Source organism: Wickerhamomyces ciferrii, contig 00084, assembly GCF_000313485.1.
Source record: "Wickerhamomyces ciferrii WGS project CAIF00000000 data, strain NRRL Y-1031 F-60-10, contig 00084, whole genome shotgun sequence".
Taxonomy (NCBI): domain Eukaryota; kingdom Fungi; phylum Ascomycota; class Saccharomycetes; order Phaffomycetales; family Wickerhamomycetaceae; genus Hansenula; species Hansenula ciferrii.
The window spans coordinates 11,208-34,512 of NW_011887656.1; the positions used below are offsets into that span (position 1 = coordinate 11,208).

General features: G+C 30.6%; 11 protein-coding genes across 11 annotated transcripts; 5 read left to right on the forward strand and 6 right to left on the reverse strand.

Annotated features, from left to right (window-relative positions):
• Positions 1-182: 182 nt before the first annotated feature.
• Positions 183-3,247, forward strand: SGD1 (Sgd1p; the record flags this gene model as incomplete). Its single annotated transcript, XM_011276255.1, has 2 exons — positions 183-240; positions 324-3,247. 2 exons carry the CDS (start codon positions 183-185, stop codon positions 3,245-3,247), a joined length of 2,982 nt encoding a protein of 993 aa, XP_011274557.1.
• An 857-nt stretch (positions 3,248-4,104) lies between these two features.
• Positions 4,105-5,651, forward strand: LPD1 (dihydrolipoyl dehydrogenase; the record flags this gene model as incomplete). Its single annotated transcript, XM_011276256.1, has 2 exons — positions 4,105-4,138; positions 4,249-5,651. 2 exons carry the CDS (start codon positions 4,105-4,107, stop codon positions 5,649-5,651), a joined length of 1,437 nt encoding a protein of 478 aa, XP_011274558.1.
• Positions 5,652-5,936: 285 nt separating this feature from the next.
• On the reverse strand, positions 5,937-9,044 carry CHS2 (chitin synthase CHS2; the record flags this gene model as incomplete). The annotated part of the gene is made up of 1 exon (XM_011276257.1): positions 5,937-9,044. One exon carries the CDS (start codon positions 9,042-9,044, stop codon positions 5,937-5,939), a length of 3,108 nt encoding a protein of 1,035 aa, XP_011274559.1.
• Positions 9,045-9,484: 440 nt separating this feature from the next.
• Positions 9,485-10,405, forward strand: SCO1 (Cu-binding protein SCO1; the record flags this gene model as incomplete). The annotated part of the gene is made up of 1 exon (XM_011276258.1): positions 9,485-10,405. One exon carries the CDS (start codon positions 9,485-9,487, stop codon positions 10,403-10,405), a length of 921 nt encoding a protein of 306 aa, XP_011274560.1.
• A 180-nt stretch (positions 10,406-10,585) lies between these two features.
• On the reverse strand, positions 10,586-11,770 carry OLA1 (Obg-like ATPase; the record flags this gene model as incomplete). The annotated part of the gene is made up of 1 exon (XM_011276259.1): positions 10,586-11,770. The coding sequence occupies one exon, from the start codon at positions 11,768-11,770 to the stop codon at positions 10,586-10,588; it is 1,185 nt and encodes a 394-aa protein (XP_011274561.1).
• A 229-nt stretch (positions 11,771-11,999) lies between these two features.
• Positions 12,000-13,143, reverse strand: CUS2 (U2 snRNP complex subunit CUS2; the record flags this gene model as incomplete). The annotated part of the gene is made up of 2 exons (XM_011276260.1): positions 12,000-12,169; positions 12,249-13,143. 2 exons carry the CDS (start codon positions 13,141-13,143, stop codon positions 12,000-12,002), a joined length of 1,065 nt encoding a protein of 354 aa, XP_011274562.1.
• A 1,169-nt stretch (positions 13,144-14,312) lies between these two features.
• Positions 14,313-14,843, forward strand: MNP1 (mitochondrial 54S ribosomal protein bL12m; the record flags this gene model as incomplete). Its single annotated transcript, XM_011276261.1, has 1 exon — positions 14,313-14,843. The coding sequence occupies one exon, from the start codon at positions 14,313-14,315 to the stop codon at positions 14,841-14,843; it is 531 nt and encodes a 176-aa protein (XP_011274563.1).
• A 238-nt stretch (positions 14,844-15,081) lies between these two features.
• BN7_3140 (Interferon alpha-10) lies at positions 15,082-16,104 on the reverse strand (the record flags this gene model as incomplete). The annotated part of the gene is made up of 1 exon (XM_011276262.1): positions 15,082-16,104. One exon carries the CDS (start codon positions 16,102-16,104, stop codon positions 15,082-15,084), a length of 1,023 nt encoding a protein of 340 aa, XP_011274564.1.
• Positions 16,105-16,472: 368 nt separating this feature from the next.
• BN7_3141 (cAMP-dependent protein kinase) lies at positions 16,473-17,813 on the reverse strand (the record flags this gene model as incomplete). Its single annotated transcript, XM_011276263.1, has 1 exon — positions 16,473-17,813. The coding sequence occupies one exon, from the start codon at positions 17,811-17,813 to the stop codon at positions 16,473-16,475; it is 1,341 nt and encodes a 446-aa protein (XP_011274565.1).
• Positions 17,814-18,315: 502 nt separating this feature from the next.
• DBP10 (ATP-dependent RNA helicase DBP10) lies at positions 18,316-21,192 on the reverse strand (the record flags this gene model as incomplete). The annotated part of the gene is made up of 1 exon (XM_011276264.1): positions 18,316-21,192. The coding sequence occupies one exon, from the start codon at positions 21,190-21,192 to the stop codon at positions 18,316-18,318; it is 2,877 nt and encodes a 958-aa protein (XP_011274566.1).
• A 315-nt stretch (positions 21,193-21,507) lies between these two features.
• BN7_3143 (glycosyltransferase family 32 protein) lies at positions 21,508-23,162 on the forward strand (the record flags this gene model as incomplete). Its single annotated transcript, XM_011276265.1, has 2 exons — positions 21,508-21,533; positions 21,800-23,162. 2 exons carry the CDS (start codon positions 21,508-21,510, stop codon positions 23,160-23,162), a joined length of 1,389 nt encoding a protein of 462 aa, XP_011274567.1.
• Between the last annotated feature and the right edge of the window lie 143 nt (positions 23,163-23,305).

Sequence of the window (23,305 nt, forward strand, 5' to 3'; positions counted from 1 at the left end):
AAAAATACTCAAATTCAATAAGTTTCATGGAATTAACATTTTGTTATATCAGTTCCTAAGATCCGGCTCGTTTTTGCTGAAAACCGGTCCAGTATAAAAAAATTTATATAAGCGATGAGCTTTTGAAATAAAGTCAAAATACTGAAAGTATAAATTAACTGCATTCCTAAAACCATAAGACGATGGCTGGTCAAAAGAGAGGACGTGAAGATCAAGAGAGACACGGTATCAGACTACCCGGTACTTTGCTAGATGAACTTAAAGGTTCAAGTGAGTTAAATGTAGTTGATAATTAAGAAACAATATATTAACATGACATATAGATGGTGATGGTGATGATACCTCCAGATTCAAATTTGGTGAAGGAAACTACAAGAAGAAACAAAAAACTAATTTGAGTAGAAAAGATAAGCGTAAACAGGAAAGGGAATCTAAAAAGAAGACTAAAACACAACAAAAGAGTATACCAAAATCAAAACCTCAATCTCAAAAGACACAATCTGCATCAAAACCAAAAAAATCAAACTCAAAAAAGAGTGTTAAGTTTGCAGAAGGAACAAAAGAGAAAGATGCTGCAGATGAGGATGATTTTGGTGGATTTTCTGATGATGATCTAGAAGATGAAGAAGGTGATGATGCCTTACCGTTTGGTGAAGATGATAGTTTGAGTGAAGGTGATTTTGAAGACTTTGATGAAGACGATTTTGACGATGAAGATGAAGGTGATGAAGACCTTGAGGAAGGTGATGATGATGGGGAAGAAATGAATGCAGATGATACAATGAAGGCATTGATGGCTTTAAAAGCTAAAAAGGCTGCAAAATCAAATGGTTCAAATGAGAGTGATAAGAAATCAAAAAAATCTGAAGAACCTCAATCAGTTGAAGATACAATGGCTGCATTGAAAGCAGCAAAGGCAGCAAAAGCGAACAAGTCTAAGCAAGAACCAGAAACTGCTGAAGATACCATGGCTGCTTTGAAAGCTGCTAAAGCTGCAAAAGCTAATAAAACTAAAGAAGACTCAAAACCAACTAAAGAATCAAAATCTAAATCAGATAAAAAAACATCAGAGAAAGAAAAAGAAGAAAAATATGAAAGATTCATATCCCCAGAAGATGATGCATGGATCAAGAGATATGATGAAGATGTTAAATACTATGCTAAAAAATTAGGTTTGAAAGGGAATAAATTGAAACCAGCAAAAGATGATGATGGTATTGGAAGTTTACTTGATGGTCTTGATTTCTTGGATGAATATGATTATGATAAAGAAACAGGTGGTGATTATGATGATGATGAAGAAGAAGGTGACCTTGAAGATGATTCTGAAGAAGAAGATGATGAAGATGTACCAACTAATCAAGGCAAAGACGACGACGATGATAATGATAACGAAGATGGTGAACAATTTGATAATCCATTCAGTTCAGATGATGAAATTAATTCATCTGATTTTGATTCAGATATTGATCCAGAAGCTGAAGATGAAGATGAAGGTGATGTTTTAAGACCAGCACCAAAGGAAAATCCATATATTGCACCAGTAGCACCAACTTCTAAATATATTCCACCAGCATTACGTCAACGTTTACAAGCTGGTGACTCTGAAGAAATTACTAAAATTAAGAAATCAATCAAAGGTCCATTAAATAAATTATCTGAAGCTAATACTTTAACTATTGTTAATCAAATTAATTCAGTTTATTCTGAAAGTCCAAGACAATTAGTTACAGAATGTTTAACCACTGTTGTTTTGGAAAGTATTGTTCAACAAGCCACTTTATTAGATCAATTTGTTATTCAACATGCTGCTTTAGCTGCTGCAATTTATAGATTACAAGGTGTTGAATTTGGTGCACATTTCACACAAACATTAGTGGAAAAATATGAAGAACATTATAAAGAAGGTCGTTCCAAGGAAGCTGGTAATATGTTGACATTATTGACTGCTTGTTATTCATTTCAAATGATTAGTTGTAAATTGTTATATAATATTATTGAAATTTTAATTCAAGAGATTACTGAAATGAATTCAGAATTATTATTAAGATTAGTTAAGAATGCAGGTCAACAATTAAGAAATGATGATCCAAATGCACTTAAAGATATTATAATTACATTACATGCTAATGTTTCTAAACAAGAAACAAATACAAGAACTAAATTCTTAGTGGAAACAATTACAAATTTAAAAAATAATAAATCAAGATTTAATAATGAAGTTGCTCAACAATTAATTACAAGAATGAAGAAAGTTTTAGCAACAATTAATAATAATAAATTTCATGACCCATTACATGTTTCATTAGATGATATTCATAATATTAAGACTAAAGGTAAATGGTGGTTAGTTGGTTCTGCATGGAAGGGGAATTTAGCAAATGGTGGTGATGGTATTAATGGTAATAAAGATGAAGAATTATATGATAAAGATGAAATGAATGAAATTATTGATAGTGCAGAACCAAATTGGATGGAATTAGCAAGAGCACAAAGAATGAACACAGATATTAGAAGAGCAATTTTCATAAGTATAATGTCATCACAAGATTATATTGAAGCATTTACAAAATTAGATAAATTAAGATTGAAAAAAAGTCAAGAACGTGAAATTCCAAAAATTTTATTACATTGTGTTACAATTGAAAAAATTTCAAATCCTTATTATTCATTATTAGCTATAAAATTATGTTCATCACATAGTTTAAGAAAAACTTTTCAATTTTGTTTTTGGGATTTCTTAAAAGATCTTGAAGGTGAAGATGATGAAAGTGGAGATGAAGATTATTTTAAAAATTTAAATACTGATTTAGTTGGACAAGATGATCAATTTCAATTACAAAGAATTTTGAATAGTGGTAAATTCTTTGGTGCTTTAATTGCAGAAGGTTCATTACCATTACATTCATTGAAAAATGTTAATTTCTTAACAATCAATTCAGATACAAGTTTATTTATTGAAATTTTAATGGTTACATTTTTCGATAAGATTGGTAAAAAATCTGAAGTTTCATTATTTGGTCAAGGTTCTAAAAAATCTAAAGCTAGTGATTTAAAATTTCAAGATAATTTAATTGTTGGTATAATAGCTAAATGTGAAACTCAAAAAGCCATGTTGAGAGGATTACAATATTTCTTACAAGAGAAAGTTAAAAGTAGTGATATTGTTAATGGTAAGAAGCAACAAAAGAGAGTTGATTGGGGTGTTGATTGTGTTTGTGATATTGCAGATGAGTATTTGAAATGAAATCAGTCAATTTAAATGTACATAAATCAAAAAAAAATGCATAATAATATAGAGTTAACTATAATACGTATACCACTTACTAACAACTTACCTAATCTGAGACTGTCAAATTTCCGCGGTTTTCTGATTGCCACCGCACACTAAATTTTTTTTTTCCGGTGTTCTTTAAATTTTTTTTTGTGAATCAGTTGATGTTTGTTGTTTTTTGTGGGAAACTTACCTGTGGAACTGAGATTTGGAGATAATTCAGCCATTCGGTGGCGACGGGTGTTTGTGCTCGCGAGTCCTTCGCGAACGTCTGAGATCCCCTGTGGGAATGGGATTTCTGTAGGCAGTATAGGCAGAATTCGGAGCACACAGGACACCCACGATTTTTTTTTGTTTTTGAAAAGCGAAACTGAGTCCGCCTAAGATTTCCGTGGGGAGTGCACGGTGGGTATTCTTATTGTACTTGATTACTATTCGGAGCATGAATAGAATGGTTAAACAGTGGTTAATTGTAGGTGGAATACCTGTTGAAACACACAAGAATTGTACTCTGTAATTGTCTCTGCCGAGATCTGATCTTCTCCCTGGGAAAAATACGCATTTTGTAGCCCATTTCGTTGTCAATTAAGCGTATCTCTTCACCGTTTAAGGATCCGGGTAAAAATGGGTGGTGCGCACTACTTCTTGTAAATGTATAGATTAAATTGCAGGGCATCGAAAACGAAAACATTTCATTCAAAAGTATTTGGAAATCATATATCTTTAATTGTTATTTTGTGCTTAGGTGATCTCTTTCTTTTGGCTCTTACATTACTCGAGAACCTCCCCTTCCAGTCCATTAATATTCATATAGATTCAACACAGAGAAGATGCTTAGATCAATAACCAGCCGTCCTATCACTCGTATCGCAAGAACAAATTTATCTGCTATCAGAACTTTAGCTGATGCTGCTACCAGTGAGTATTGTGATATTAGAACTAACTGCTTATAAAGATACTAACAATTCAATCAGAAAAACATGATTTAGTCGTCATTGGTGGTGGTCCAGGTGGTTACGTTGCTGCTATCAAAGCTGCTCAATTAGGTTTAGATACCGCTTGTATTGAAAAAAGAGGTACTTTAGGTGGTACATGTTTAAACGTTGGTTGTATTCCATCAAAAGCTTTATTAAACAACTCACATTTATATCACACAATTAAACATGATACTCAAAAGAGAGGTATTGATGTTGGTGATGTTAAATTAAACATTGAAAATTTCCAAAAAGCTAAAGATACTTCTGTTAAACAGTTAACTTCTGGTATTGAAGGTTTATTCAAGAAAAACGGTGTCACTTATTATAAAGGTTCAGGTTCATTCGTTGACGAACATACCGTTAAAGTTAACGCCATTGAAGGTGGTGAAGATGCTACTTTAGAAGCTAAAAACATCATTGTCGCTACTGGTTCAGAAGTTACCCCATTCCCAGGTATCACTATTGATGAAGAAAGAATTGTTTCATCTACTGGTGCTTTATCATTAAAAGAAGTTCCAAAGAAATTAGCCATTATTGGTGGTGGTATTATTGGTTTAGAAATGGGTTCAGTTTATTCAAGATTAGGTTCTGAAGTTACTGTCATTGAATTCCAAGGTGCTATTGGTGCTTCAATGGATGGTGAAGTTGCTAAAACTACACAAAAATTCTTACAAAAACAAGGTTTGAAATTCAAATTAAGTACTAAAGTTACAAGTGCAACTAGAAATGGTGATATTGTTAACATTGAAGTTGAAGATGTTAAAAAAGGTACAAAAGAATCTATTGATGCCGATGTCTTATTAGTCGCTGTTGGTAGAAGACCACATATTGAAGGTTTAAACGCTGAAGTTTTAGATTTAGAAGTTGACAAGAGAGGTCGTTTAGTTATTGATTCAGAATTCAGATCAAAACACCCACACATTAGAGTCATTGGTGATGTTACATTCGGTCCAATGTTAGCACATAAAGCTGAAGAAGAAGGTATTGCTGCCGTTGAATACATTACTGAAGGTCATGGTCATGTTAACTACGGTAACATTCCATCAGTTATGTATTCTCATCCAGAAGTCGCTTGGGTTGGTCAAACTGAAGAACAATTAAAAGAAGCTGGTATTAGTTACAAAGTTGGTAAATTCCCATTTGTTGCTAACTCAAGAGCTAAAACTAATCAAGATTTTGATGGTTTTGTTAAATTCTTAGCAGATGCTGAAACTGAAAGAGTTTTAGGTGTTCATATCATTGGTGCTAATGCTGGTGAAATGATTGCTGAAGCTGGTTTAGCATTAGAATATGGTGCTTCAACAGAAGATATTGCAAGAACTTGTCATGCTCATCCAACCTTATCTGAAGCTTTCAAAGAAGGTGCTATGGCTACTTTTGGTAAAGCAATCCATTTCTAAGAAGTTTTTAATTAAGAAAAATATTTTCACAAAATTAGATACGGATTTAATATTAATATTTATGTATAGTTAAGTTTCAATGATCAAAAAATAGTTATGAGTTTAATAGAAAAATAGTTGTAAGATAAGTTGAAGTCTAGTATTATTGTTTTTATGCTACAATTTGTTTTTTTGTTTTCCTGGGTATCGACTTTTTATGTATTAAATTAACTAACGAATGGATATTAAATAGTTTTGTTATAATAATGTACAGTATATCTATATGAGATTCAAATTATTGATCAATTATTTATCAGATTTTTTGAACCATCTTTTCATTGAAAATGAATTTTGATGACCACCATCTTCATATCTATGCTTCATTTCTAATAATGAACGAGCATATTTGGTGATCAAATACCATGTTGAACCACATGCTCTGAAAGCAGATAGGGCAGCAACAGACCATAAAATGAATGCTAAATATTTATTTGTTGCAGTTTCAGTAGCTGAATAGACTTGTGAAACTGCCATAACTAAGACCAAATTTGTGATTAACCAAGTTAAAACAACTCTTGTTCTAACATCTCTATAATAATCTTCACTTAAAACTGGTTGTCTTGGTTCCTTTTCAGGTTGTTTATTTCTTAATCTTTGAATTGAAATGTTATTTAATGTTGATTTATAAGCTCCATCAATATCTAATTGATCAGATGGCATTTCAACTTCAACAATTTCATGACCTGAACTATCTTTCTTAATAATGGCAGTACCTAATGATTTGGTTGGATTATTTTCACCTTTAGTACCCCATGAAACATCATGTGTATTACAAAATGCAAAAATTTGTAATGTACAAGTATATGATGGTAATAATAAGAAATATTGGATAGAACAAGTAATAATATGCCATGGATCCAAATATAAGATAGACATGATAGCATAAAGACCATAAGTTGATAATAATGAAACAACAATGTTTATAAATACACCAGTTGTAACTTCATCATTACCAGAACTTTTTTCATGCATTGTTTTAAAAACAAAGAATAACCCACAAACCAATGCATAAGTTGAACAAATTGATAATAAAACCATTGCAGTAATAAATAAATGCGTAGCACCTTGAGGTCTATTACCCATTGAAATGATAAACATAGAAGCTAAACATGCAACACAAATATAATTGAAAATTGTAAATAACCAATAACCACCATTATGAGGAATTAAATCATTTGCACTAACTGCACCTGCCATAAAGTAAAATGTTAAATAGAAATTTGCAATTGAAAACCAAGAGAACAATAATTGAATAAATTGATAGAAAAATTCAATATGAAGAGCAAATTTTCTACCAAATGAATGATTTGTTTTCCAAATTTGTCTAAAATGTAATTGTGAATAAATAGCAGCAAATAAAGCACCATTTAACCATCTTCTTCTTTGTGAAATGAATTCTGGTACAGCTTCTGGTAAATCTGTTTCACCTTGAGCTTCTTTAACATATTTTAATAACCATTTTTCATCTCTTTTAGCAACTAATTCCCAACATAAAATTCTATCTTCAGCTAAATACATATTTGCTGAGAAAACATCTTTATTTGGACCAACATCAAGACTTTCACCTTTAAAATATGAATTTAATGGACCGGTACCATCATCATGATTTTTCAATGCTTTATAACGATAAGCTGATAAAGCACCTGGTAAAACTGAAATATAACCAAATGAAGATTCTAATGGTTTATCTAAAATATTTGACATTTTATATTCAAAATTTTGTGATGCAACAATTGGATTTAATAATTTATTCCAACCTTTACCTTTAATAGCTTTAATTTCACCAGCTGCACCAGCAATATCAGAATCTTTATCAAATGCCTTCCATAAATGGTATAATGCAGATAAATTTGGTTTAGTACCAACATCTAACAAGACAACAACTTTTGGATCTAATACAGGACAGAATGCATTGAATAACCAACGATGTGAATTAATTTTCTTTTTGTTTTGTTCTTTCAAACAGAATAAGACTTGAACTGGTACAATACCCTTTTCAACACTCTTGAATTCTAAATCTGGATCTAAGGAAACTTGTGTAGTATATTCAAATAAATGAGCTTTAACTTCTTTATTATTAACATAAGATTTAGCAATACCATCTTGATAAACACCCATAGCTGCTAAAACATCTAAAGAATTTTCATTAACTTTAGCTCTACCATCACTAACAATAACAACTTGAACCTTTTTCCATCCATCTGGACCCCAAATTCTACTTCTATTTCTTTGACATAAATATGCAACATTTTTCATAACAGAATGTAAAGTACGTGTTAAATGAACTTCATTTTCATTGTACATGGTGATACAAACACATAATTCAATTTCTCTGTTTAATTTAGCAGCTCTTAAAGTAAAACCAGCATCAACAAAATCATCAGGTTCAGAAGTACATGCTGAATATCTCATGAATAAAAATTCATCTTCATCTTTTCTATGTAAGAATGAAGCTAATTTAGTTGGAACTGGATTTTCCAAGATCAAATTACCATTTTCTGAATTAACTGATTTACGAATTGTTGATCTGTTACGACGTGGTTGGGCATCTAATGGAACTTCATATTGCATAAATTCTTCGTCAAATTCATTGTTTGAATCACCATCAGCTAATGGATCATCATTATCATTTTCAAAATCATAATCATAAGTTGCACCACTATAATTTGAATCTTGTATTTCTAATTTTTCATTAAATTCCTTTTGGTTAAATTCTTGATCATTAGCAAAAGGATCTCTTGGATCACTTTCAGTTGATAAAATAGTACTACCACTACTGACTCTTTCATCGGTGTGTTGTGGGTATTGTATTGGAGAATCAGCTTCTGGTTGATATCCATTATTAGCAGCAGCATAAGTTGTAGCTGAAAAGATAGGTTTTGGAGGTGGTAAAATTCTTGATGAACTAGCTGTGGAGTTAGAGTTTCCAGTTGCTGAGCGGTTTATATCATGAGAACCAGCTCGATAAGCACCAAAGATATCATCTTCTTGATCACTTTCATCATCAATAACAATAACTGCATTTTGTTTCTTTCTTTTTGGTGATTCCAATTCAGCATAGTGTTTTCTTGGAGTTGTAGAGCCTGCTGGGCTTAATATTGGATTCGCTTTGACAGGAGATCCATATGGAGTACCATAAACATCGGTTGATGTGTTGTTTTGACGTCTTCTACCAAAGTCAACTCTTGGTGAATACTTGATTCCAGCTGAAGATTGTTGTTGAGGAAAGCCATTGAATTCACTTTGACCTAAATTAGCAGTGTTTTGATATTTCTTTGGAGATTCATTAGTCAAAGCCGGTTGAGGTCTAGATGGGTCCTGCCCGAAGTTGTTGTAATCAAATGGACCACTCATTCTCTAATAAATCTTGTTGTTTTGATAGATTTGAGTTATTAGAATGGTTCAATTGGATTAAATGAGCTTTGATAGTTTTTAAAAAAACAAAAAGAAGGTTTCAAAAGAAGGAAAAGTTTCAGATTTGTGGTTCTAATCTACCGCATTTTCTGAATCTGAGCTGTGCTTCACTTGTAAATTTTTGTTTTGTTTGCAGTTTGTTTATTTATGTTTACTTTTGGCTGTTTTAGGCAAACAAATTGAAATTTGGCTAAGCGACCCAAAGCGGAAATGGTTACACTGCTCCTTTTGTAGATTATGTAAGTATCGACCCGGTGAGTTGGCAGAGGCCGAAGATTCGCGAATTTGCTCAAGTACTTGAAAATTAAATTATAAATGGTTCGTTAAAGATTGGATCTTTAGATTTCAGTTCTCTTGAGTTCAAAAAAGAATATTCGGAGATGTTCAGAAATTCTATGGTAAGAGCGACTTGCTCAAAAAGATTGGTGACATCATCATTACTTGCTAGAAGAAACTTTGGCTCTTCTCTTTTAAGATTCAATGAAGAAAAGGCTAAATTAAATACTGATCAAACCCCATCACAATCACAATCAACTGCACCAAAGAGAAAACCTTTAAGTAGAATACCTATTGGTGGAACTCAAACAAAATCACAAAAAAATGTTGGATCTGGTAGTGTGGAATTTGCTACTTGGAAAGCTGGTTTATTAATGGCTGTTACAGGTGGTGTTATTTATTATTTCTTTACAAAAGAGAAGAGAAAATTAAAAGTTCAACAAGAAGCTGAAGCTAATAGAGGTTATGGTAAACCATTAGTTGGTGGTCCATTTGAATTAATTGATCATAATGGTAATAAGTTTACAAATGAAAATTTAAAAGGTCAATTCAATATCTTATATTTTGGATTTACTCATTGTCCAGATATTTGTCCTGATGAATTAGATAAATTAGGTATTTGGTTAAATAAATTAAAATCACAAAATATTAACGTTCAACCAATTTTCATAACTTGTGATCCTAATAGAGATACCCCTAAAGTTGTTAAAGAATATTTAGAAGATTTCCATCCAGATATTATTGGATTAACTGGTACTTATGAACAAGTTAAAAATATTTGTAAACAATATAGAGTTTATTTTTCAACTCCTCCAACTCTTAAGCCAGGTCAAGATTATTTAGTTGATCATTCTATTTTCTTTTATTTAATGGATTCTGATGGTGAATTTGTTGATGCTATGGGTAGAAATTATGATCAAGAAACTGGTCCATTGAAAATCAAAGAACAATATGATGCTTTTATTCCAAAAGCTGAACGTGAAAAGAAAAAGGAAGGTGGATTTTTGAGTTCAATTTTTGGTTAAATATTTAAATAATGATGTTGGAAAGCTTGTATATAGTACAATATTTAATACGATTATAATTAGATGTAAAAATCTACATTACTTTGTAAATATATCCAAAAAGAATCATTATATTAACTTAATAACTCTTTTACTTCATTTCATGCAAAAGACAAGTTACAATATAGATATATAAAAGATCTAGTTTTTACCAGCACCGGCTCTGAAGTAGATAACATCACCATCTTCAACAACATAATCTTTACCTTTTTGTAACATTTTACCAGCGGCTTTAAGAGCAACTTCATCTTTGTATTCAATAATATCTTCATATTTGTTAACTTGAGCCAAAATGAAGGTATTCATTAAATCATTATGAATAACACCAGCAGCTTGTGGAGCTTTAGTACCTTTTCTAATAGTCCATTCACGACATTCATCAGCACCAGCGGTAAAGAATGAAATTAAATCTAATTTTTGTCTCATTGTAGTAATAATTTTTGGTAACATTGAAGTAGCACCAATTTTTTTTTCTTCTTCAGCTCTTTCTTCATCAGTTTCCATTTGTGATAATCTTTCTTCTAATGAAACAGAGAATGGAATAATAACATCACCTGGAGAGTATTTATCAACCCATTCTTTAATCATTAATAAATGTTTGTTCTTCTTTCTGATGTAATCTCTTTCAGACAAGTTGATTAAATAGATTGATGGTTTAGCAGTTAATAAGAACATGGTGTTAATAACTTCAACTTCTTTTGGAGTCCAATTTTGATTAGCAACTCTTTGACCATTTTTTAATAATTCTATAATTCTTAAAACTAATTCACCTTCTTCCTTTTTTTGTTTAACTTCTAAAGATTGACCACCTCTTTTAGTAATTTTATGAACACCTTCTAAATGTTTTTCACAAAATTCAATATCTTTTAATCTTAATTCATTTGAAATAATTTCTAAATCACGGTATGGATTAACATCACCTTCAATATGAATAATTTCAGCATCATCGAAACAACGAACAACTTGATAAATAGCATCAACGGCTCTGATATGTGACAAGAAAGAATTACCTAAACCTTCACCAGTTGATGAACCTCTTGTTAAACCAGCAATATCATAAACAGTAATATGAGCTGGAACTAAAGATTTTGGTTTATAAATTTCATTTAATTTATCTAATCTTGGAGATGGGACAATAACTCTAGCTTCTTCTGGATCAATGGTAGCATATGGATAATTAGCTGGGTTACCTAAAGGACATCTAGTAATAGCTTGGAAAAAAGTTGATTTACCAACATTAGCTAAACCAACGATACCAGATTTTAAATTGTTACCTGGACGACCTAAAAGGACTTTTTTTTCTTCAACTTGTTTCTTTGGAGGCATTTCAAGTTTTAAAAATTAAATGATAATTCAATTGTTAAAAGAATCAAATATTTGTATGTGTCTACTTTTTCACTGCTCTTCGCTTTTCATTTTCAACGATTTCAATTTTTTTCGCTTTGGAAAAAAAAATCAATAAAAATCAATAAAAAATCTTTCTAGACTTCCTAATTCGGAAATAAATGGTACGATATTACAACATAATATATGGATATTTATTATAAATTGAAATCTATTCTTCATCAACATGTTTAATAAACGATTGGATCCTTTCTTCTTCTTCATCGTTATCTTCGACTCCTGTGGGGATTCTGATGGGGGTATTATCTGTTTTGTCTTTAGATTTGGGTTCAGATTTATTATAATGTTCACCATTATATCTAGTAACTGCTAGTTTTTGACCTCCAAAGAATCTTCCATTCATTTTCTATATTGTTGTTAGTATTTATTATGGCATAAGTTATAAAAAGACACTTTTAACTTACATCAATGCATTTAACTGCGGATTCACTATTATAAAATCTAACCATCACAACACCTTCTTCTTCTTGATCAAATACAATAACTTTTTCCACTTGACCCAATTCTTCACAACCTTCCATCATATCTTCTTCTATTTCTTTCAATGCATCTGGGTCTTCTTCTAATTCTTTTAAAGTGAATGCTCTTTTAATTATCACAGTCCTTATCCATTTTGGATTAATTTGATCATCTTCACCATTCCAATCATCAACTTTTTCATTCAAAGTTTTCAACCTTTTCCTTATAATGGATTTTTCTTCTTCAGTCAAAGGTCTCTTGTGTTTCTTTTCATTATCTTCAGTTTTGGATTGATTAAATTCTGCTTTTTGAACTGAAATAACATCTCCATTTACACGTAATTTTGTTTCATTCAACATTTGTACAGCTAATTCAACACTTTCAGGTTTAAGATACACCACAAGAGCATCACCTTTAAATTCATTTTGCTCATTTGTATATAATTTGATCTTTGATTTCCCCGTGAGTAAATCCTCTGCTATAATACCATATTTAGAGAAAATTTCTTTTAATTCAGTAACATCTGTATCTAATGGTAAATTCGAGACATAAACAGCAGTAGAAACTTTTTGTTTTGATTTAGCTTGTTTAGCTTCTTTTACTTCTTGAAGTTTTTGTCTTTTCTTTTCTTGTAATTCTTTTTGAGCATCACTTAAATCTTCATTTAATGATTCAATTGGTAACCATCTTTCTAAAACATCATTGAATTGGAAACTTTCTAATGTTTGAGGATCTTCAAATAACCATTGGTCTTCAGTTTGATCATATGAGATTCTTGGATCTAGGTCCTTAGGATCAATGATTCTTGGATCTATATCTTTTAGGAATTCAGCCATTTGAGAATTGTCTAGATAATTAGTTGGTTTATTAGGATTTGTAAAATGTTTAATGTATCAAGAACAATTTAAGTAAACAAAAATTAATTTGACGCATCGCGCCCGAAGAGTCTGTGACATATTACCAATAACCATATATCAGGTTACAATATTACAACGTTCTACGATTCAATAGTTCAATAGGTATTAATTTCATCTATTATTCTATAGTACAATATTATTTATTTTTTGTGGGATTTTGGGGGTAGTTTTCGTTAGATCTTGAGCAAAATTTGTAGATATACGCATTATTGTCATTTGTGAATGTATTGTAAATCAGTAATCATTATTTTCAATCAACTCATATCCTAAATATTAGGCAATGAAAGTTTATCCCATTCACTTTTTAAATTCATTTTTATTTTCTTTGGTGGTTTCAAATTCATACACTTCTAAATGTATGTGAACATGATAAACAAACATAAAACAAAATCATAGAAGTATCAGCTCTTCTTTGTTGGGATTGGAAGAACACATTTTCATGGGCATGACATCTTGGACATTCCTTATCAGATCTCGGTAGAGTTGGATCAGAACCAATATCTTGCACAATACCTGCAGTTTCACTATAATTGTTAATATCAAACACACAAAATATCATACTAATATATATCAATACTCACCCATAGTTTGTGATAAGTTCATGACGGTACACCAATGGTCTAGCAGCATGTTCCACATAGTTACAAATTCTGCACTCGAATAACAACTGGTTGTTGGCCTTGTCCTCTTTAGGATACAACATATTGTTACTAATTTGTTAGTTCTAATTCATTGCAAAACAATCCATATTTCACCCTAAAAACACCAGGAAAAACACAGAAATACTCACCATTCACCACAGAATCTGAAGGAGGTCATCTTGCACAGCTCTAAGAGAAGTCTTGTTGGATACCTGACTGTCTTTCCACTGTTATCAATTGCCAAAACACAAGTTTCCAATTCTTCATTTTCGTGAAAGTCAACTATACCTGTGCACAAATCTCAAAACACGTTGTTTTTAAAACCGCTGCATAACTTTTTTCATCAACGATTTTTTCAAACTTTTCAAAATATCAATTAATTGAAAACACAGTTGGTAATATCAACAATTGGATATTCACATCACCATCACCACAACCCAATCCATTATGTACTCCGTTGCCAGATGCTCCCTCCGTGCTGCTCGCACTTTACCAAGAAGATCAGTCTTAAACGCAGCTGTTCGTTTAAACTCCACTGCTGCTCCAGCTGCTGAATCAAACTCTGCTCCAGTTGATCCAAAAATTTCAAACATTGTTAATGAAATCTCAAAATTAACTCTACTAGAGACTGCTTCTTTAATTTCAGAATTGAAAACACAATTAAACATCCCAGATATTGCATTCCCAGCTGCTGGTGGTGCTCCAGCTGCTGCTCCAGCTGCTGTTGAAGAAGAAGCTCCAAAAGAAGAAGAACAAGAAGAACAAACTATTTTTGCTATTAAATTAGAAAGTTTTGATGCTAAATCTAAACCAAAGATTATTAAAGAAGTTAAAGGTTTATTAGGTTTATCATTAGTTGAATCTAAAAAATTCGTTGAAGCTGCTCCAAAAATTTTAAAAGATAACGTTGCTAAAGAAGATGCTGATAAAATAAAGGCTGCTTTAGAAGCTTTAGGTGCTAAAGTTGTTCTTGAATAGATGTATATAAAATATATTGAAATAAGATAAAAAACATAAAGTCAACAAAACATAAAGCATTTCATAAATTTTAAATGAAATTTTGGAAAATGGAAAAAAGGTTTTTATATTCCAAGGTCTCTGGTTATAACGATAATTAAATTCACATGTACATAATACTAAAATAAAGATTTTTAAGAAAATAAATCATAAATTGTCTCATTGTATTTAATCATATATATATATGCTCATAAGGGTATTAAAATCTCATTGAATATCTTTTCGATTTATTAACAGATCTTGATGAAATATTTGATAAATTTGAATCACGTCTACCAAAATTTGATCTTTGTCCTGCAGTATTATCAAAACTTGTTTCAGATCCAAATTCTTGATTAAATTGATCATAATTACTTCTTAATGGTGATGAATAAGAAGGTAATGGTGGAGTTTGATTTTCAACATACATAGATTTTGGTCTTTCAGATCTACCAGAAAATGATCTTGGAATTGGAGTTTGTAAAGCTTTGAAAGAATTTTTCAAATGATTATTACCATGATCTTGTTTTAATCCATGATATGATTTATCATTTTGCCGTATTGAATTTGATCTTGATGATAATGGATTTGATTCAAATTGGTGAGGAGAATGTAATTGAGTATGTTGTAAATTTGGTGAATTTTTGAAATATATTGATGATCTTCTTGATTCAGAATTGTTATGAAGTGGATGATTTATTGATGATCTTCTACTATTATTCTGGGAAGAAATTCTTAAGTTTGATATAGATGCAGATTTAGGGAATGTTGTTGATTTAGCTTCATTGAAGAAATTTGAATTATTATTATTATTATCATTCTCTTCATCAGAAAATTCCGTTGAATCATTAGATTTATTCCCTATAGATTTTTCATTCTTTACCAATTCTTCTTCTTCATTCATGATCAATGATGATAAAGCAGTAACAAGTGATTGCATTTTACTATATAATTCCAATGATGAAGAATCAATTAATGATTCATTTTGATATCCATTTTGTAAAGGAGATTGGAAAAGATCAAAAGTTGATTCCAACATTTCCCAAAAGGCCAATTTCTGTTTATCATTGAAATGAGAATTTTTCAATAATTCTTTTAATTCTTCTTCCACTGAAAGCAGTTCTTTAGATCTATTCAAACTTGAAACAACTCTACTTGAATTGGATCTTGATAATGAATGTTGACTTGTACTGGTGTATGACGATTTTGTAGGTGGCCGAGACGACTGACTATAGAAACTCATCCTGTAGAATCCGATGGTGATGGTCTTTTGAGTGTAATCCTTCTAATTTGATTCAATTGTGTCAGATTTTTTTGCAATTTACTCTTAATTTTTTGTTGATGTGATGTATCATTTGTTTACATTTTTCAAGTGCGCCTAAACATTTTTCTTACTTGACCGGTAATTTTCATACAGAACCAATAATGGCATTACTACAATCAATTTCAATCAAATAAAATCTAAATTAAAAGAACTATATTATTTGAACAGTTTATCATGACAAGAAAGTTGAAAAGTGAAATATAATGAATTGTAAACTATTGGATTTAATTTTGTATATGTTGAAGAAGTGAATTTATAAAGTATAATTGAATAAAAGTTATAGTTGACTAAAAATCAACAAAATATTGGGCATATGGATCTTCACCACCTGCACCATAATCCAATTGTTCTTCTGGATAATGGTCAAATAATGAAGTATCACCAATACCACCAGTGATTGGAGGTTCATAAGGTGTTTCAATATCTTTAGCTAATAATTTTTCCCAAATAACTTCAGCAAACCATGGATGATTTCTAATATCTGAAGGACCATTATGTAAATTACCTAATCTTCTAGTTAAATCTGCTGTAATTAATCTTGATAAAAGATCTACTGCATCTTGATGGAAAAATGATGGGAAATGTACTTTACCTGCTAAAATTTTTTGATATGTCTTCATTGGTGTACTATCATAAAATGGTGTATAACCTGCAAGCATTTCAAAAATTAAAATACCTAATGACCACCAATCAACAGATTTATTATATGGTTTTGTTGTAATAACTTCTGGTGCAATATAATCTGGTGTACCACAAAGTGTCCAAGTAACTGTGGAAACTTCTTTTGCAAAACCAAAATCTGTAATTTTAACATGTCCATTACGATCTAATAATATATTTTCAGGTTTTAAATCTCTATAAATAATATTATGAGCATGTAAATATTCAACAGCTAATGTAACTTCTGCTGCATAAAATTTAGCAACAGGATTTGGAAATCTTTGAGATTTTCTTAAAAGTGAAAATAATTCACCACCTTCAATATAATCCATAACCATAAATAAATTTCTTGCATCTTGGAACGTCCCCCACATTCTAATTAAAAACGGATGTTCAACAACTTTTAACATTCTTCTTTCATCATTTGTATGTTCAATTTGTTTCATTCTTATAATTTGAGCTTTTTTCAAAACTTTAATAGCATAATATCTACCATTATGAACTGAACGAACTAAATGAACTCTACCAAATGAACCAGTCCCTAAAGTTCTCATAATTTGGAAATCATTTAAAGTATATTTCCCCTTTGAAACGGTTGATTTTTGAGGTAATAAAGATTGTTCAATAGTAATTGGTTGTTGTATGGTTTGAGGTTGACTTTGATGAGGTGTTTGAATTTGTTGAGTTTGAGTTTCAGCATTAGCAGCAAAATTTGGTGAAGTTTCTCTTGAAATACCATGTTGTTGAACTTGAGCAACTCCATACCCACCAGGTTGCTGTTGTTGTGGGACATTTAATTGTTGTTGAACATGTTGAGGTTGAGGTTGTTGATATTGAGGTTGTCCTTGACCTTGGATTGGTTGATACTCCATATTCTCACTTTGGTAAGGTTGTTGATTAGTGCTTGTTGTGTTTGACTTGTTATTATTACCAGTGATGTGGAGCTTCTTTAGTATATTTGGTGTCATACAACGTGATGACCTCTTGAAGACCTAAATTTGATCAAATTTTATTCAATGGAGTATAATAGTAGAAATTTGATTACCCTCAATTGAATATATTCCTACTTTATAGTTTGTGAATTCAAGTTTCCCTTAAGGTGTGTCTTTCTATCCTTGTAATGTTTTTGTCCGTTCGTCAAAATTCCCTTCAAACCTTGAAATTTGACTTTAAAAACGCTGAAAAAAAGGCAGTTATCGATCTAATTCAGCTCAATTAATCCAATTTGATTAAAATCAATACTTGTTAAACTCTCAAAACTTGTCAATTGCTAAGTTCCTGTTAAAATCAGAGAAAACCTTGCAATCTTTCAAGGGTGAAGCGTTTCAGGAATCGCAAAAAGTCAAATCGAGAACCGGTGATCGATCGCGAAAATTTGCCCGTAATTGCTGCATTTGGATTTTACGATTATGAACTTATTCAAACATAAAGATACATAATTTGTATTTGATTGGAATTAGTTTATACAGATCATCTTCTCTTACCTTTAGAGTTCTTGGAAGGACGAGCATTCTTTTCACGACGTTTTTCTTTAAGTTCTCTAGCTTTTCTAATTTGTTCAGTAGATTTAATTTCATTAGATCCTTGACCTTTTCTTTGGAATCCTTTAACATGAACACCTTTTTCAAGAGCATTTTCAACCTTCTTCTTTTGTTTATGATAATCATCTCTCTTTTTATCTGGTGCTCTTGGTGCTTGAACTTTCTTATGGTTGAATTTTCTACCACCACCACTACCAATGGATTTATTATTAACACCAGTGAATTCATTAACAGTTTCTCTTGAACCAACTTTTAAGCCTTCAATCTTCTTACCCTTTTTCCATGCATCAAATCTACCAGATCTAAATGAAGCTGGTAATCTTTGACCACTTTCACCAATGATATATTTCTTATCAGTTGATTTAGAATTAACATATTTACCAGCTTTTTTATCCCATTGCATGGTTTGAGTTTGTTTATTAACTTGCATATTATCATCATTATTTAAATCAAATGTTGCCTTTTGTGCATCATTAGTAAATCCATTGTTTAAGTTTAATTGTTGATCTTGGATAACAGAACTTGGAGCATAATGACTCATATAAAAATTTGGATCTCTAAATGATTTCTTCTCTTTCTTTTTCTCTAATAATTGTTCAGCAGTTTCAAATTCATCTTCTAAAACTTTATCATTAACACTATAACCAACTTCATTATCATCACCTTTTAAAATTTCATCTTCAATACCATGAGTTAACCCTGCAAGTCTTTCTTTTTCTAATAATTCTTGTCTTTCCTTGGCTCTTCTCTGTACTGGAGCAATTTGTCTTCTTCTAGTATTCATTAAATCAACTAAACTATCATCTCTTTTACCAAATTCAAAAACAGTTTCTTTATGTCTTCTATTTTGTAATTTAGCCAAAAAATCAATCTTTTCTTTTTCAAGATTTTTACCAAATAATAAATTTTGTTCATCCCATCCACTATGTTTAACTTCTTTAGCTCTTTTAACAGATTCAATTGATGCAGCAGTTCTTGTTTTAAAATATAATTTTTCAGCTTTTGTAGAAACACCTTGTAAAACTTTCAAATCATAATCATTAGATAAAATATTATTAAATAATTCAGTCATACTTTCAACATTAATTCTTGGAGCTTGACCTAAAACCATTCTTTCAGTATAAGAAATTTTTGGTTCAACATAAGAATCACCTTGTTGTTCTTTTAAAATTTCACATTTTTTTTCATGCATTGGTGTTAATAAGATTTTTTTACCCAAAAATAATTCTAAGTCTAATAAATATGGTAATTCATTTTCAGAAACAATACTATAAGCCCAACCTTTATTACCAGCTCTTGCAGTTCTACCAACACGATGAACGAAAATTTTTGAGGAACCAGGTAATGAATAATTAATAACATTTGCTAAAACTGGAATATCAATACCTCTAGCTGCAACATCTGTAACAACCAAGATTGGTGATAACCCAGCTCTAAAATTTAATAATTGTCTTTTTCTTGCATGTTGATCTAAAGTACCATAAATATAAGAAACTGCATAACCGGTATCTTTTAATAAAGTTGTAACATATTCAACATGATGTCTTGTTGGAACGAAAATAATTGTTGAATGAATTGATGGTAATTGATTTGCAGGTGGTAATCTTGGTTTTTTAAAATGTTTTCTTTTTCTTTTACGATCTTTTTTATCATCTTGATCATCTTGATCAGAATCATCAGAATCTGGTTCTTTATTAATAGCATCTAGTTTTTTCAATTCTTCTGGAGTAGCTAATGGAATTTTAATGACATCTTGTAAAATATTTAATAAATTACCTTCTCTTTCCCCATTTTTGGATGAAATAAATGCCATTTCTAATTGATCAGAAATTTTACTTTCAGCATCTAATCTAACCAATACAGGGTTTGTTAAACCAGCTTTAGCAAAATCAACTAAAGATCTTGGTAAAGTAGCAGAGAATAATAAAGATTGTCTATTTGGTGGTAAGGCGCTTAATAATTCATTTAATTGTTCTTCAAACCCCATTTCGAATAATCTATCAGCTTCATCGAAAACAACATATTCAACAGTTTTCAAATCTAATTGCATTTCAACTTTTAAATGTAAAAATCTACCAGGAGTAGCAATAACAATATCAGGATTTGACATCATTAAAGAGAATTGATCTTCAAGAGAATCACCACCAATTAATAATACACTTCTTAAATCTGTACCTCTTGAAAATTCTTTAATAACTTTATAAGTTTGAATAGCTAATTCTCTTGATGGTGAAAGCACAATAGCTCTAGCACCAACTTTTGCAGAATGGATTTTTAATCTTTCAACTAAAGGTAAAGAAAAAGCAGCAGTTTTACCAGACCCAGTTCTAGCCATACCAACAATATCTCTATTTTGTAAGATTAAAGGTATAGTTTTTCTTTGAATTGGAGTTGGTTGTTTAAAACCTTTCTTGGAGATATTATTTAATATAAATTTTGATAAACCAAAACTAGCAAATGAACCAGCTTTAGCTTTATTTGTTTCAGGTTTAATATTAAAATAATTTGCAAAATCAACATCTTCTTTAGCTTTTTCTTTTGAAGTTTCATCATCTGATAATTCTAATGAAGGGAAAGCATTTGAAAGGTCTTTACCCTTTTGTTTAGGAGTAGTAGTAGTAGTTATAAGTTTTGTATCTTTTTTTTGTCTTTTATTATTAGATTCTTGTTCATCATCACTATCTATAATTTCATCTTGAACCTCCACATCAGAGTTATCATCACTTGAATAGTCTTCAGATTCTGAGCCATCAAGGGCAATGTTACCAGCAATATCGAAATCTTCTTCTTCAGCACTACTACTCATCTTTAATATTTGAAGTGGTTCTGTAGAGTAAAAACAATACTTTTTGTTATACACATAGTTTAATTTCTTTATAGTGATGTCTAAAATTTTTTTATGAAGCTCATCTCGAGATTATGTCATCCGTGTACTTGAAATGTAATACACACATATAAAATCAAAACACAACATATACAAGCTGATTTAAATGCCTGAAGAGTTGATATTTGAGAAGATTATATATCATTGAGACCTGTAGTATTCTGAGTATCTTATTCTACGGTTTACCTTCACTGTTGTTGTTCTTTGTTGTGTTGTGTGTTGTGTCAATTAACCGTTATGCTCGATGCTCCAATCAGTAAAGTGTAAACACCGGCTTACTTCTGCCTAGCTTGAAGCTTCTCCCTAACTCCTAGACGGACACTCTGCCTAATTCTCTGTCCGTATCCGTGTAAATCAGTGCGTTGCAAATCTTCGGAAATGTTTATTTCGTACAGAAAAGATCTTTGCAACCCCAAAATGAAAATATTTCCATTTGATTCTTTTATACTTGAACTTTTATTCACTTTGTAGAAAGAGCTCAAGGGTAAACACTGGCCAGTGGGCTCATAGTCAAGGTGATCTATTACAGAAAGAACAACCACTCCCAGGACGATCTGGAAAATCAGAGCCAGTCTTCTTGGGAAAAGAGCTCTTCAATTAATATAAATCAATATGAACATCATGAGGAATCTTCAACATCAAAATTGAAAAACATTGGACTTTTACACAAGATAAGAACTGGATCAATACGGTATTCAAAGAAAAGAACAGTTGCCTTGTTGGTATCCACTAGTTTGCTGCTAAGTTTCCTTGTTGGATTGTGTTATTTCTATCCTACTCATATAACTGGTACCGTAACTTCCGTTTTCAATAAACAACAACAACAATTACAACAATCAATATCAAATGATTCATTTCAAGATTATGTTGAAGAATATTCACCAAATGATTTAAGATTGAAATTATCACAAAAATATCCTTATAATAGAAATTCAAATTCAATACCAAAAATTATTTGGCAATCATGGAAAGAACCAATTGACCAAATCTCAAATAAAAATTTATTAAAATATATCAAATCTTGGTCAGATCAATCTGGTTATGAATATAATTTAATAACTGATGATCAAATTCAATCTATAATTATGGAATTATATGGAGATTTCCCAGAGATCTTACAAACTTTTGAAACATTACCTAAAAATATCCTTAAATTTGATTTCCTAAGATATTTAATCATTTTTGCTAAAGGTGGGATTTATTCTGATATTGATACTTCAAATTTAAAATCTTTAGATGATTGGATCGATAATAATCCAAAAGCATTAATTAAATCATTAGACATGCCATCATCAACTAACAATTTGAATGAATTTCCAAATATTGGATTTATTGTTGGTATTGAAGGTGATTTTGATTTACCAGATTGGAAATATAAAATGGCACGTCGTGTTCAATTTTGTCAATGGACTTTTAAATCAAAACCTGGTCACCCAATTCTAAGAGAACTAATCTATTCAATTGTGGATACAACATTAAATAAATTTGATCAAAGATTAAATCATGTTAAGATTGATCGTGAATATCATACATTACATTCAATTTTCACTATATTAAATTGGACAGGTCCTGGAATTTTCACTGATTCAATTTTTAAACATTTTAATAAAATTTTTTCAAAATTTAAATTTATTAATAATAATCCAAAACCAATTATTAAAAATAAAGAATTTGAACATTATCATAAAGAAAGAAATTCTATAAATATTGAAGATGGGAAATTCATTGGTTGGACAAATTTCACCAAGATTTCTAAACCTGTGCTTTATGATGATGTGCTAATAATGCCAATGAATACTTTCAATGCTTATAATGATGTTATGGAATTTAAACCAAATGATGATTTAAATTATGTTAAACATGATTTTAATGGTGGTTGGAAAAACATGTAATATATTAATATCCTAAGAACTCACAAAAAAAAGGGAAATGATCCTTTAAATCTAACGAATATGAATACCATCATAATAATAACTAATTTCTATATATAATACTTGCTATTTAATTGTGTTTTTTTGTCAGCTAATTTGAAATT